We start from the raw sequence: 13,659 nt of genomic DNA, 5'->3' as shown, positions 1-13,659 counted from the left end.
TCTACCCTTCTAACTGACAAAAGTCAGTTAGAAGGGTAGATGGAGAAATACAGACTAACAACAGAAAAGAAACCAGTTACAAGCTAGATTTAGTAATGTTTACTATTACTATTATTATTATTATTAATATTATTATTGCAATAAAAGTGTCAAGTTGCAGGGAGATTTTTTAAGGTCAGAATCTATGAATATAACTTTTCGACACCAGGGAGCGCTTTAATACAGAAAGTTGAACTACTTCTGTCATTCTCTACTGTTGAGCTTAGACCTCATGTGACTTCAAGACATTTGTCAAGGAATTAATTGAGTTTGACTATTATGTGCTGAACAATGTGACATTACATATATATTTTATACATTTTCCACACTCAGTTTACACATTAAATTCGGTGAGTTTTAGGCGGCCAATGAATGAATTTAATAGCAACTCCAAAAAAGGAAAACAATCTTATCTGTACAAAAACATCACAATCTTCACCACCATTGGACGAAGAATAGTCAATTATTGTTAGATTATTACTGAAGGATTCAGTGGTTCATGGATTCATTCATCTCTTATTACTGGCAGACAGCCACTGTGGTTGCGTGACTCGCAAGACATCAAAATGACCTTTACGCTCCTGACGTAGAGGAATACGATCTCGCGAGATTTCCGTGCATCGCGTAGCCTGATATAAGAGGTTGCCGTCCTCGTCCTTTTCGTTCGTCCTCAGTGTAGGATAACGACTGTGTTATCTTTGCCGTCTCTCTGAAGAAACTATTCGTTCAAAAGTTGTTGTATTGGCTCCACGGTCATTTGCTGTGTATTAAACGACGCACACTGAAGATTAATTTGTTACGCGACTCTTATCACAAGGTAAGACGCTTTCTTGATCGCAACCTCTTCGGTGCTTGTTGTAGCTCTTAGCTCATTTTAGCAACTCGGCTAACATCGGTTAACCGGCAAGTACATGGCTGGTCAGTCCAATGTTGACGTCGGATCCTATGTTTCTTTATCTCCTGAAATATGTTATTATATATGTGATATGTATATTTAGATAATACATTATTTACTGTTTGTCAGCAAGTCATAGATCATACGTCCTTTAATTTCCGCGGTATGTAATGTCTTTGCAACCACTTGCATTCAATATTGACAATTTTTGCGTTTGAAATACTGATTACTAAGATAAGTATTTTATAATAATGACGATTAATAATGATAATAATGACGTTAAGTGGCCGGGAAGATCCATGTATTTCTACACGACGGAGCTTCCCTGAGCTCGCGTGACTCACCCGCTTGGCTTCAGTAGACAGAACATATGATGAAAATTCCTGTCAGGCTAAGTCGTTGGTTAAGCACATTGATTTAACTTTTTTAAACTACTTCAGTCACACAAAGATGGAGTGTAGTTTTTTGTGTTTTTTTATGGGTTTTCTTTCCAGTTTATGATTTACTTTGTCAACGTGTGTGGAAGCGACTGAATCCCGGAAAATTCTTTCCTGGAACTTGGGCCCATATGGGGGCAAGGCTAAGCTCCAGGGACAGAGAGGCTGTGTAACATTACAGATCTGACCTCGCTAAGACAATATAGTAGTGGCAATACTGAAGTTTGTGTTGTGACTGTTATAGTGACATTAGAATAATGGTTTACTAAGGAAAAGATGCACAGCAGAAATTATGGAAGTGAATGAGTAACTCTCCCAATTTCTTTAGATTGTGTGTCGATGATCTTGAAATGGCCCTGGCAAATCACATTGAGTCTGTAAGCTTGTGTGAAATGCAGATGGATAAATAGTTGTCTACCTCAATGTGTATGTAACAGCAGCCGTTGTTAACCATAAGTGTTCTCTCTCTACCCGTTAGATAATTTGGACAATCATCGTCACCGCTGCAGAGAATGGATGTAATAGTGCGTCGCTGTCCCTTCGTGGCTCGTGTGCCCCAGGCCTTCTTCCAGCAGTCTAAGAAGGCTTTGGCAGTTTATGCCCAGCAATGTCCCATCATGATGGAACTGGCCTCCAAACCAATGGCCCCATCCATGGCCCGGGCCCTCTGCACCTCCGCCTTCCACCAGAAGACCGGGACTGCCAGTGAAGGTAACTTAATACCAATATTAATATCATCTCCAGGCTTAAGTTAACAACGTGCTGTGCTTGATATACAACAGCGTATTTGGCTGACAAGTTGTATTCCCTTCCTCCACATCCAGGCCCCAAGCAGCGAGTGGAGCCCAAGCTGCCTGCTGGTCACCCTCTGCCACCTACAGGTCAGGCGGTTGCCTCCAAATGCCCGTTCCTGGCTGCTGAGATGGGCCAGAAGAACAGCAGCGTGGTCCGCCAGGTTGGCCTGGAATTCCAAGAGGACATCCAAGAGGTCCGCACTGTCCAGAAAGGTGAGACTTGATTTAATACACAATTTGACACTGTCCAGGCTCATTGATTTGTATACCAACAGTTTTGTATGTGTCTGCTCCTCAGAGGTGCCCGCTGCACAGATGAAGCAGGCCAGCATGGCTAAGGTGACTGGAGGTGAAGAAGCCACTCTCTTTAAAAGCCTCCTGAAACAGCGCCCCAAGAGAGTCTCTCACCTGTTGCATGACAACTTGCCGACCAGCTGTAAGTGTTTTGGAAAAGTGCTTCTAACTTGTACCATATTCCACTGCCTGTATATATAAATGTGTATATACATGTACTGGAATATATGGTATATTATCTAAGGAAAACTGGTAGCTGCTCCAAGTGGCACTGAGGTTGTGAGCTTATTAGGAATCAGATCAGTTATCATGAAGCAATCTGTGTCGGTATAGCACACTTTACACTCTTCTCCTTCCGACAGTCTCAAACTTCCACTACGACGGGTTCTTTGAAAAGAAGATAGAAGAGAAGAAGAGTGACCACACCTACCGCGTGTTTAAGACGGTGAACCGCCTGGCCACCGAGTTCCCCATGGCCGACGACTTCACCTGCTCTCTAGAGGAGAAGAGGGAGGTGTCCGTGTGGTGCAGCAACGACTACCTGGGCATGAGTCGACACCCGCGTGTCGTGCAAACTATCATGTGAGTTTCGGCCCGGTTGTTTTTGTGTTTTTGTGGTGTGAAAACGCTGCACTTGTTTACTGCAAAGCGGTTAATGAGGTGTGGGTTTTTTCCTATCAGCTAATTTGAACTTGGCATACCTGTGTAGCAACACCATGCCCACGTTTTGTTCCTATTAATAAAGCTATCATTAACTTACAGCAACTTGCATTTCACATGGGAAGTGAATTAAACTCAGTATCAAAGACGTGTTGTTTTCTGTAATGTGTTTTAGGGATACTTTACAGCGTCATGGTTCAGGAGCAGGAGGTACCAGGAACATCTCGGGAACCAGTAAATTCCACGTGGAACTGGAGCATGAACTGGCCGACCTTCACAAGAAGGATGCCGCGCTCCTCTTTACTTCCTGCTTTGTGGCCAACGACTCCACCCTCTTCACCCTCGCCAAGATGTTACCTGGTATGCATTACACTTCCAGCATTTACCCATATTTTAGGTTGTTTTATTTGGTGTGTTTCATTTGATCAAAATGGCTGTTTTCAATAAGCTGCTTGTCTTTTCGATTGTAGGTTGTGAGATCTACTCTGACGCAGGCAATCACGCCTCAATGATCCAGGGAATCAGAAACAGTGGTGCAAAGAAATTCATTTTCCGCCATAATGATGTAGCCCACCTGAGAGAACAGCTTCAGAAAGGAGACCCCACCAAGCCCAAGATTGTGGCCTTTGAGACGGTTCATTCCATGGACGGTCAGTTTGAAGTTATGAAATTATCTGTAGGATTCAATGATCTGGTATTCGTTAAATTAATGATTCGAATGTAGTTTATAAATTGCAAACCAGACTGACTGATATATTTTCTTTATTTTTTAACACAGGTGCTGTGTGTCCATTGGAAGAAATGTGTGATGTTGCCCACGAGTTTGGTGCCATCACCTTTGTAGACGAAGTTCACGCCGTGGGCCTGTATGGCCCTCGGGGAGGAGGCATCGGGGACAGGGATGGTGTCATGCACAAGATTGACATCGTCTCAGGGACACTAGGTCAGTGTCTCAACTGCTTCACACAATGATTAGTACTGATTATCTAGTTTTGATCGCGCAATGTTAACTAGATATCTGCCGTATTCTTCACAAAACAACTACGCCCAACTTGTTGAATGCACCTAACAAACGTGTTTTGTTGTTGTTATGTGGCCATCTGCTGTGTCACCTAATATGCCAGGGGACTCAAAGGAGCCCTGCTGAAGCTGAGCTGCTGTGCTGTTGCTAGGAGACTGAGGGTTTATTGTACCGTTATTTAATTGCTCTGTGTCTGTGAGGGGCTGTCCAGCTGAGGAGACAATTATTCCTGATGGCTCTGTAGCTCCTTTTTTTTTCCTACTGCTGCCATGTCAAGATGGTCCAGCACCACTGAGAATGTAATTGAAACTGTCTTGAGATGAATGTAGTGTTTTTCTAATGTAGAACATTTACCACTGAGGCCCCAAAAACATGTTTTTCACCGGATTTGTTAGTGTCAGAAGTGTCATTTTGTGTCTGGAAAGCTTGTGGCGCCAACCAAACATGATTTGTTTTCTATCAGGCAAGGCCTTTGGGTGCGTGGGCGGCTACATCGCTAGTACCGCCTCCCTGGTGGACACGGTTCGTTCCTACGCCGCCGGCTTCATCTTCACTACGTCTCTACCGCCGATGTTGTTAGCCGGAGCGAGGCAGTCGATCCAGACCCTTAAGAGTGAAGAGGGCCGCACTCTGAGACGGAAGCACCAGCGCAACGTCAAGCTGCTGAGGCAGATGCTGATGGACTCGGGGTTGCCCGTGATCCACTGCCCCAGCCACATCATACCTGTCCGGGTACGATATCATTCATGTTCTAATAGCATGAAAGTTGACAAATTGGCTCCTCAGCCACAATCAAATTAGTTTTTACTCTGTTTATCTCTTGGTGTGTCCATTCTGATGTTTGTCTTCTTCGCTCCTTAGGTGTCAAATGCAGAGAAGAACACGGAGGTCTGCGATATCATGATGAGTCGCCACAACATCTACGTGCAAGCCATCAACTACCCCACTGTCGCCCGGGGGGAGGAGCTTCTGCGCATCGCTCCAACACCTCACCACAATCCTCAGATGATGAAATACTTTGTTGGTAAGATGATCAGTATTAAAGTACCATGAAGTTCACTTGGTATAACTTGAGTAACGGTTTTTTCTTCCTGTTGGATATTAGTGCCCATGTGTGACAGTGGCATTAAGCAGTAGAAGTCTAAGCCTTGTCTCTTCCCCTCCTTTGTGCCTATAGAGAAGCTGGTGCAGACCTGGACAGAGGTGGGCCTGGAGCTGAACCCGCACTCCTCAGCAGAGTGCACCTTCTGCCAGCAGCCGCTGCACTTTGAGCTGATGAGCGAGCGAGAAAAGTCTTACTTTAGTGGTCTGAGCCACCCAATCTCTGCCTGCGCCTAACACTAGTCAGCACTATGAGCTAGAGATGGCACATATAAACTCAAGACCCATTCCTCTATCACTGTCATATAATGTTTTATCTTTGATAAGTCTCCTACAGATATATTATTTAAAATATTCTATGTTCCAAATGTTCTATATGCTCAAAATAAAATGCACTAAGCAAGCTGACCTGTTTGTCTGGCATTCCTCCTTGAGTTTAAATGGTCTGTGTGCGTGCTTGTAGTCTACAACTGCCGATTAGATAAGACTGCAAAAATGAATACACAGAGAAAGTAATGCAGTTATTACAAGAAGGCAGATAAACTATATCAAACTATGAGCCTTAATTTAAGGCAGAAAAACACTTGAAATGAACACAGGTTGGTTAATGTTCTAAACAATCACAATGAAAATAAATGACCTCTGACAAGGAAGATAATTCATGTTTTTGGTGATGTTAGGAATCCCATTACTCTGATCCACTAGCCTACATACTAGCCTAGGTTTTTGCCCTAGTTGTAAAACAGCAGGTGTAAATTAGCTGCTGTGCATCCATGAAAGGTTAAGACGCTTAGCTTAGAGTTAAAACCTTAGTGTATGTGATTGTGTGTGTCAGAGCTACTACTAGAGCTACAGAGCTACTACCTACTGACCCACTATCCTGCACTTTCAGCAGGCAAATGCTAGTGCGAGACCTTTAAATGACCCAATTTCACAACACAACAAAGGTGAAGCAGACGGCCACACACAGACTTCATCTTTCTCGAGTAGAGCACCGCACAGATTTGTTGAACAGCTTGTTGAGGCAGCCTGTCACATCTATCACACACAGCCCACGTTCGCTATGGTGATGGAGCTGACAGAAAACCTCCTCAGGCTTTCTTTCACAAGCACCTGAAGTACTTGAAGAACCCTTTAGTTTTAGATTTGTGGGGAAATAGGAGGGATGGTACATCAATTATTTTAATACAGTCGTGCTATTTACACAAGTAATCAGTTTAGCTGTTTTTCAAAGGAAAATTGTGACATAATGACCACACTTTTGCTTCATAACAGTAACTGCTCTGGAAACGGAAGTGAGAAACCTTTAAAGCTGTTGTGAAGAAATGATGTGGTGTTTTTTTTTAAGAAATGTCCATTTTGAGTTTACCCATTTCAGTGCTATCATTCAGGAAGATACGTTGGAGTGGCATGACATGGCGTATTCAGGCTTTATATGGGCAAAAACCAATAGCAAAACAGAAATTGTCTAATCTTCTGACTTCTTGTCAGTTTAAGGACATTTCTTTAAAAGCCTACATCTGTATTTTTTTCAAATGCTGCAATAATATATTTTATGAAAAACTTTATTTTTCCTATTTTAGAAATATGAGAGGAGGATGACTGGTGAAATATGACTGAACACAGACATAAGACGTGTGGTTTGCTGTCAAGTCAAAACCTTTATTGTCATTTTGTAAAGAAAATTACATTACTGTTCAAACATCTCGATCGATGCACACACACACACACTCATGCGTATATGCAATGAAGGAAAGAACAGAAATTGTCAAATCAATAAAAATAAATAAGAACAAATGAGTAAGTGACATCATGAAGAGATGAGATGACAATGATTATTGTTTTGTTATTGTGACCTTTGACTTACTTACAAGTTTTTTCCCTAAATTTTGCAAATAATAAAATGGTGTTTTTACAGGAGTAATTTAGATAATGCTAGCAAAGTGAGTCTATATCCATAATGTTTTAAGGTGAAATCATTTCAGCTTAAAATAAATAAAAGGATAAGGATAAAAGGTTACTGCACTCATGGATGAAGGTGACACAATTTTGGTCCTTTGCAAGGCTCAGAACTTATCTATCAAGTCTCGTGACACAATATCTGCCGGCAAATCGACACCCACACTATTTTTATACCCTAAACTATGTGACTCACGTGCATAAAGGCTTCCCTCCATATTTATACAGGGAGGGAGAGGGAGGGCGAGAGAGGTAGAGGGAGCGAGAGAGACAGCTTTGTTTACAGTTTCTGTTGACCCCCACTGATCAGTCCTCTTCACTATTTCCATGGCGACTCCTCTCCAACACTCAGGTGGTCCAGAAAATAACAAGGAGCAGTGAAACGCACCGCAGACTCACAGTTACAATGAGTGAAATACTTCGCAGGTCGCCTGATTCAGCTTGTCGGCCTTGGCAACCAACCTATTTACACTTTGGAAACCCTAAATGGAAACCAAACATGTCACAGTGACGTGGTATGTGGGGCCATGTATGGTTGAGTCATTTTAATTATACTGGCTATACAAAAAGGAAATGCCTGGAAAGTAATGTGATAACAGTAATAACTGTTGTCTGGCAGTGTGGAGGTAATGTAGTTAACTTTAGCCAGCAGAAAGCCTGTTGGCCTTAACTCAATACAGGCGTCTGTCATTTGAGGTCAACTGACAGATAACAATATAGCATTACAATAACTGTATGGATTTATGTGCACAGTGGTTGGTTCAAAAGACCAAACAGGTTTCTCAGTGATTATCGATATTCTTTTTTCTGGCCTTTGACCTTTGACTCATCAGGTGACCAGCTCACTTGATTGACTGAAGAGCTAATCTGTTTCACAAAGGTCAGATGTTGGCTGCAGTTAAGAGGAATTAACAGATAGAAATGACTGTCACGTACATTCAAAATGGAAAATGGATTTATCCTCCACACCCAACACACACACACACACACACACACACACACACACACACACACACACACACTATTTAGTTATTATGTTATTATGAATCTGTCTGTGCAGTTGTCAACGTGCATCTTCATGGACAGCTGCATGAAGTTGATAAAACAGTATTTGGTTTCAAAGTTAGAAACATTCCTTAGATATTGACCCCCTATTGCAGCTGGGTTTCCAAAACAATAGATCCATTATGGGGAATGCAATGTCATCTTTCAGGATGAATTCGCTTTGAAATGAATTGTGATAATTAAAATAACGCTTCTGTAACGGGTGTGTCTTTGTTTCCCAATTTTCAAGTTTGAGTTTGATTATTTAAATGTCCAATACCAACTAGAGGACCAGTCAAACATCTTTATTTTGATGGAACAGAGTCTTTTTGTTCTGTTCTTTCATATCTTGAACCCATAATATGCCTCGCTACCATCAGTGTTAAGATATGGGTTCAAGGGGCCCCCTGGAATGCTGTTATGAGATGATTTAACTGGTTCAGCAAGCACAAATGGTGAAGTGTACGTGTGAGTGCATGTACTGTGCATGGACTCACACAGTCCATCGTGAAAGCTCCTTTTGATGTGTTGGCCAAGTTGAAATGCAGAAAGAGATTAACAATGGTACCTTAGGAACATTAGCAAGAGAGAAAAAGCAATTAATTAATTAAAACGTGTTCCTCTTTCTGACTGATAACAAATTTCAAAACAAGTGAAAGAAACCAGTATATTTCATAACAATGTATTGTCGATTGCCTCTGACTTTTTGCACGATTCACACTGACAACACTGGGTCACATTCAAGGTGAGGCGATTACCTCACAAGGATAAATGGTTTTTGCCCTTTCTGCCGTTCAATCCGTTCTGCTGTGGTGGTTTGTTGAAATGTGTCTTTCTGTGTTGCAACAGACGTGGAGGGTTACACAAACAAAACAAACAGAAAAAACTACAGAAAACAGCCTCTCCAACTATAGTCTCCACTATAGTTTAGTTGCTCAGACACAGATACGTCCATGTTCAGTTGTGGAAATCTAACCCAGCAAGGAGAGCTTTCAAATGAATCTTTAATAGCCTGGGTGTAGACTAATTGTTGGTTGTTACTTCTGATAGGAGTGGTCGACCTACATTAGGAATGTTGGGCCTACAGAGCAGGCCCAACATTCCTAATAGTATCACAGCCTGTATGAGGTCGTAAAGGAAGTAAAAAGAACCTGAGGATGACAGTAAAATACCTCGAAAATATCTATTCATGTCTCCAATTTATGGCAAATTCAGAATTACTGAATAAAACAAAGGAAACCACCTCTGTGTAAGACTATCCGGATGGTTCGTGAGTCTTTTGGGGAGGAATGCTCTAAAATTTCCTTTGTGGTGCAATTCTGCTCCAAAGCCAAGGGAAACTTTTGGTGGTGATCACTGCTAAAGGAGGTTCAGTCAGTTACTAGATACATGTTTAAGGCAAGATGGTTTAGTCTATGTAACATAGGGAGACATGCATTGACTGGCTTTGTTTAACCGCTGCACATGGTTTTAATGGCAATAAGTTTCCTCTCTGGTTTACTGGCACAGGAGAGGAATGAAAACCAGGTGCTGAAGGGCTGTGAGTGTCCCGCCCTGATTGGACGGTTGGAGGAATGGATGACATATTCTCTTTTTCTCTCTCTTTCATTATTTTGACAATGACACAAAGGACTGTGTAGCATCATTGTCCATCTCAGCAATGCTTGTACTTTCAGGTAAATTCCAGTCAGGTCCCAGGAAGCAAAATCTGTTAGTCTGTGACCTTTTGTCAGACTGTACAACTCTAATGTTAAGAAACATTTTGTAACGAGAACTCTGTGTGTGCTCCTTGCAATAATCAGTATACATATCATTAATCTCACAGACATTATGTGTGGGATTGGTTGCAGGTGTACTAGTGCACAAGGAGAAGTCCCAGTTCCAGGTTTTCTGGATCTGCGTGGCTGACCTTGTTTCATGGTCAGGCACGTAGACTGGCCAGTGTCCAGTACGTGGCATTCCTCTCCCACTCTGTCCTGCAACGTCCCCTGGCCTTGGTCAGGAGTCTGCAGAGGCAGGATATTAAGAGCTAACCGTAACACTAAGGGGATCACTTTGTATCTATTTTTACAGTTAGAATGAGCAATAGTACTACTGATAGTAGGAATAATAGCTGTAGTGTTGTGGTTATAGAATATGTTTCCAAACTTGAGCCTTTGTTATTCTTTGTGGGTTGTAGGTAAAGTGTTTCCTGGTATTTCCCTACAATGTGTTCATATTGTCCTAACATAGCTTGAAAATGTTGTAACCATTTACAATCTTCACCTTAGTCAGAAGACAGTCTGAGGTTGAAGCAGGAACAAGGATGAAGGAAATCAACTTTGTATTTACCTTCAGAACATGGCAGCCTGTTTTCCTCTGTGGCACAGCTGCCAAACTGCATATCTGACCCTTAAAAGCATTTACGGTACACAGATAATAGCATCTCCTCCCACTTCTCCACTTACTCTTGGCTCAGGTTTTTCTGCTTCCGTCATAGTAGTAGTAGGAACTTCCATTTGTGTGTTGAAATACATCATTCCTACCAAACAATACAGTCGTAGGCATTCCCGGTATTGCATAATTGTGTGTACCACAGAAAATAGTTTGTGTGTTGAATTATGTAAGTCTCTCTGTGCGTGTGTGTATGTGTGTGTCTTAGAGAGAAAGAGAGAGAGAGAGCATTGTTGTTGTGTGCGTGACACAAAAGAAAATGTTGTGCTTGCTCAACAAGAACAGTAGTGACTTGGCTGATAACAGTCACTCCCCTCGTCCCTTGCTCCCTCACCAAACAATGCTAAAACCGGTCACGCAACACGTACACCGTGATAACTGGGACAAACCAGAAAAGAGAGTTTTTGGCATAAGTTGCTTTGACACTGAATGCTGTGTTTTAAACCACCTTGTTGGAGTTCAATGTGTGACGCCTCATTAATCAGTTTATTCCTTTGTGGGTGAGAGTGTATCACAGAAAGTGCCACAGCATAATGACTTAGCTATTATGCAGTTCTGCAGGCTGCCAGAGCAACAACTGTTAAAACCATGTAAGTAAGAGGGCATCAGGCAACATTGGCCGTGAGACATGAGTCAAGGGTAAAACACACAGCTGTACACGATAGCCTCAAAGACAACGATTGAGTAGTTTATTGAATTTAGTTTCTGTTGAATTGCAAGAGGACGAAATCTAGCAGCAAACAAAATGGCCAAAAAACATCAATATGAATCCAGGTGTTGCGATGGACAGATTAAAGTTCAGACCTCAAACTGAATTAGATGCTGAGACTGAACCTGAAGAGAGATGAATGCCCTCAAACATTCATTTACTCAGGCAATGTGGGCAAAAATCCTCACAAAGCAATGTGAGAAACTGATAAACTAGTTTACTAGATAATAAGTTGAGGATATTGCTGCTAAAGGTGGATGTACAAACTTAACTTATCTATTTATTATTGAACAATATTCCTTCATTTTGGTTAGGTTGTTGTGTTGTAAATTCAGACAATTTCTGTGCCGGAAATATATGTTCTAATATATGCTACATAGTGTCTTACATACACATGTAAAGGAACCATATATCCATTCCCTTTGCACACCATTAAAACTGACAAAAGGGACAATGTAGTGTTAATATTCACAACCACAACGTTTGTGTTTGGAAGTACACAAATATGACTCAGTCATTCTGCAAGCTGCTGCATGTAAACGGATGTGTACCTCTATGTAGTCTATGTTATATTTGTTTTGTAGGACTTGTAGGTCATCCATAACATGCTGTCACTGGTAGTCATTGGCAACACAAAAGTGGCTTTTATAACAGGAATGATCACATTCTATTCTTAACTTGACAGCAGGCTGACAGGGTTGAAAGAGCCTTAGTTAAATGTTGCATTTATCAAAAACTGTATATGCATTGAAATTAATGTTTCCTTTTTGTATTGAGTGATTTCACCGTCTGCTAGGACTTAGTACAAGTCTACTGCGTGGCTAAAATAATAATATTGAATGAAAATCAATCTGCTAACAAGAATAACTGTTACAGATATTTTGGTGGGCAGCAGTACCACATACCTACATAGAAACGTTTTCAAGAAAGTAATACAGATAATATTAGAGCACTGTGTGGGTTTTAATGGTAGTCATAAATTACTCAAGCTCTACTCAATAAAGATAAAATGAATAACAATACACGTGTAGCTTACTGAACAGTAAATTGTGTATTGTGTGCAGCATTTTCAGTGAACTACGCTTCCTTGGAAAAGTGTAAAATTACTCTAGGCACTGATACCACGCAGCCTTGGACGTGTTCACACATGAGCTGATTTAAAAGACTCAGATAGAAAAACTTTCAAGGAGACGTGCAGGGAAACACTTCACTAGAGATTGCTCAATTTCAGATGTCACTGTGATCACATGGCTGCTTTGTGTATCCACTGATCAAAACAAGACTATTTGAGCTTTTCCACATCTCCATTTCTCGATAAGCACAAACAACAGAAGAAGCCTGGAGTGATATTTGGAAATGAAGCCTTAACTAACCTTTTCTTGAATGCTGCCAGACTACAGGTGTGTGTGTGTGTGTGTGTGTGTGTGTGTGTGTGTGTGTGTGTGTGTGTATGTGTGTGTGTGCGTGTGCGTGTGCGTGTGCGTGTGCGGGCGTGTTTGATTAATTATCATACCCAACTACATTCATAAGTAATGAATGCACATGAACAACTATTTACAAATATTCCAGTTTAAAGTCTTCCTGGTTCCGTCTTCTACTATTGAATATCGACGGGAAATGGATTGTAAACACTCAGCTTTATGAGCGGTGCTCGTCACTCCTCCACATTCATAAACAATAATGTTTTGCTGAGAATCTGGTGAACTGTACTGTGCCTGTTTGGGTGTGTTGTGACACTATGTTATAATTCCACAAGTAAGGGTGTTTCATATCAAGATATGGTGTTTATTGGCAACCTTAGTGTAATTAAAGTAGTTGTGAGATTTGAAGGAAGAGGAACCTGATTTCCATTTCTAAGAAGTGTTATCAGGAAAGAAACACAGCCTATTTGAGGTTACAGCAAACAGATAATGAGATCCTTATTTATCTCACAAACAGGAAGTAAAAAAAATAATAGATGGATTCAGTAAGAAGCATGGCCTGTTTTTGTAAAATACAGCCTAAAACAGGACCTCACCACTCCAGTGTGATAACAAAGAAACACAGCCTATTTGAGGTTACAGCAAACATATAATGAGATCCTTATTTATCTCACAAACAGGAAGTAAAAAAAATAATAGATAGATTCAGTAAGAAGCATGGCCTGTTTTTGTAAAATACAGCCTAAAACAGGACCTCACCACTCCAGTGTGATAACATTAAAAACTGTAGTCACAGCCAGTCATATCATCAACAATTTGGGTTGAGGAAGTTACAGTAACTTCATCGAATTT

General features: G+C 41.2%; 1 protein-coding gene across 1 annotated transcript; it reads left to right on the top strand.

Annotated features, from left to right (window-relative positions):
- The first annotated feature begins 692 nt into the window (after nucleotides 1–692).
- On the top strand, nucleotides 693–5,649 carry alas1 (aminolevulinate, delta-, synthase 1). The gene is made up of 11 exons (XM_076141196.1): nucleotides 693–856; nucleotides 1,850–2,082; nucleotides 2,196–2,378; nucleotides 2,464–2,601; nucleotides 2,822–3,041; nucleotides 3,295–3,479; nucleotides 3,590–3,769; nucleotides 3,898–4,062; nucleotides 4,604–4,872; nucleotides 5,002–5,164; nucleotides 5,318–5,649. The coding sequence occupies exons 2-11, from the start codon at nucleotides 1,884–1,886 to the stop codon at nucleotides 5,476–5,478; spliced, it is 1,863 nt and encodes a 620-aa protein (XP_075997311.1). The 5' UTR covers nucleotides 693–856; nucleotides 1,850–1,883; the 3' UTR covers nucleotides 5,479–5,649.
- The last annotated feature ends 8,010 nt before the right edge of the window (nucleotides 5,650–13,659 follow it).

This window comes from Genypterus blacodes, unplaced genomic scaffold (genome assembly GCF_046128005.1).
Source record: "Genypterus blacodes isolate CSIRO-AG114 ecotype Tasmania unplaced genomic scaffold, CSIRO-AGI_Gbla_v1 ptg000017l_1, whole genome shotgun sequence".
Lineage (NCBI taxonomy): Eukaryota > Metazoa > Chordata > Actinopteri > Ophidiiformes > Ophidiidae > Genypterus > Genypterus blacodes.
This window is presented reverse-complemented; position numbering and strand designations above follow the sequence as displayed.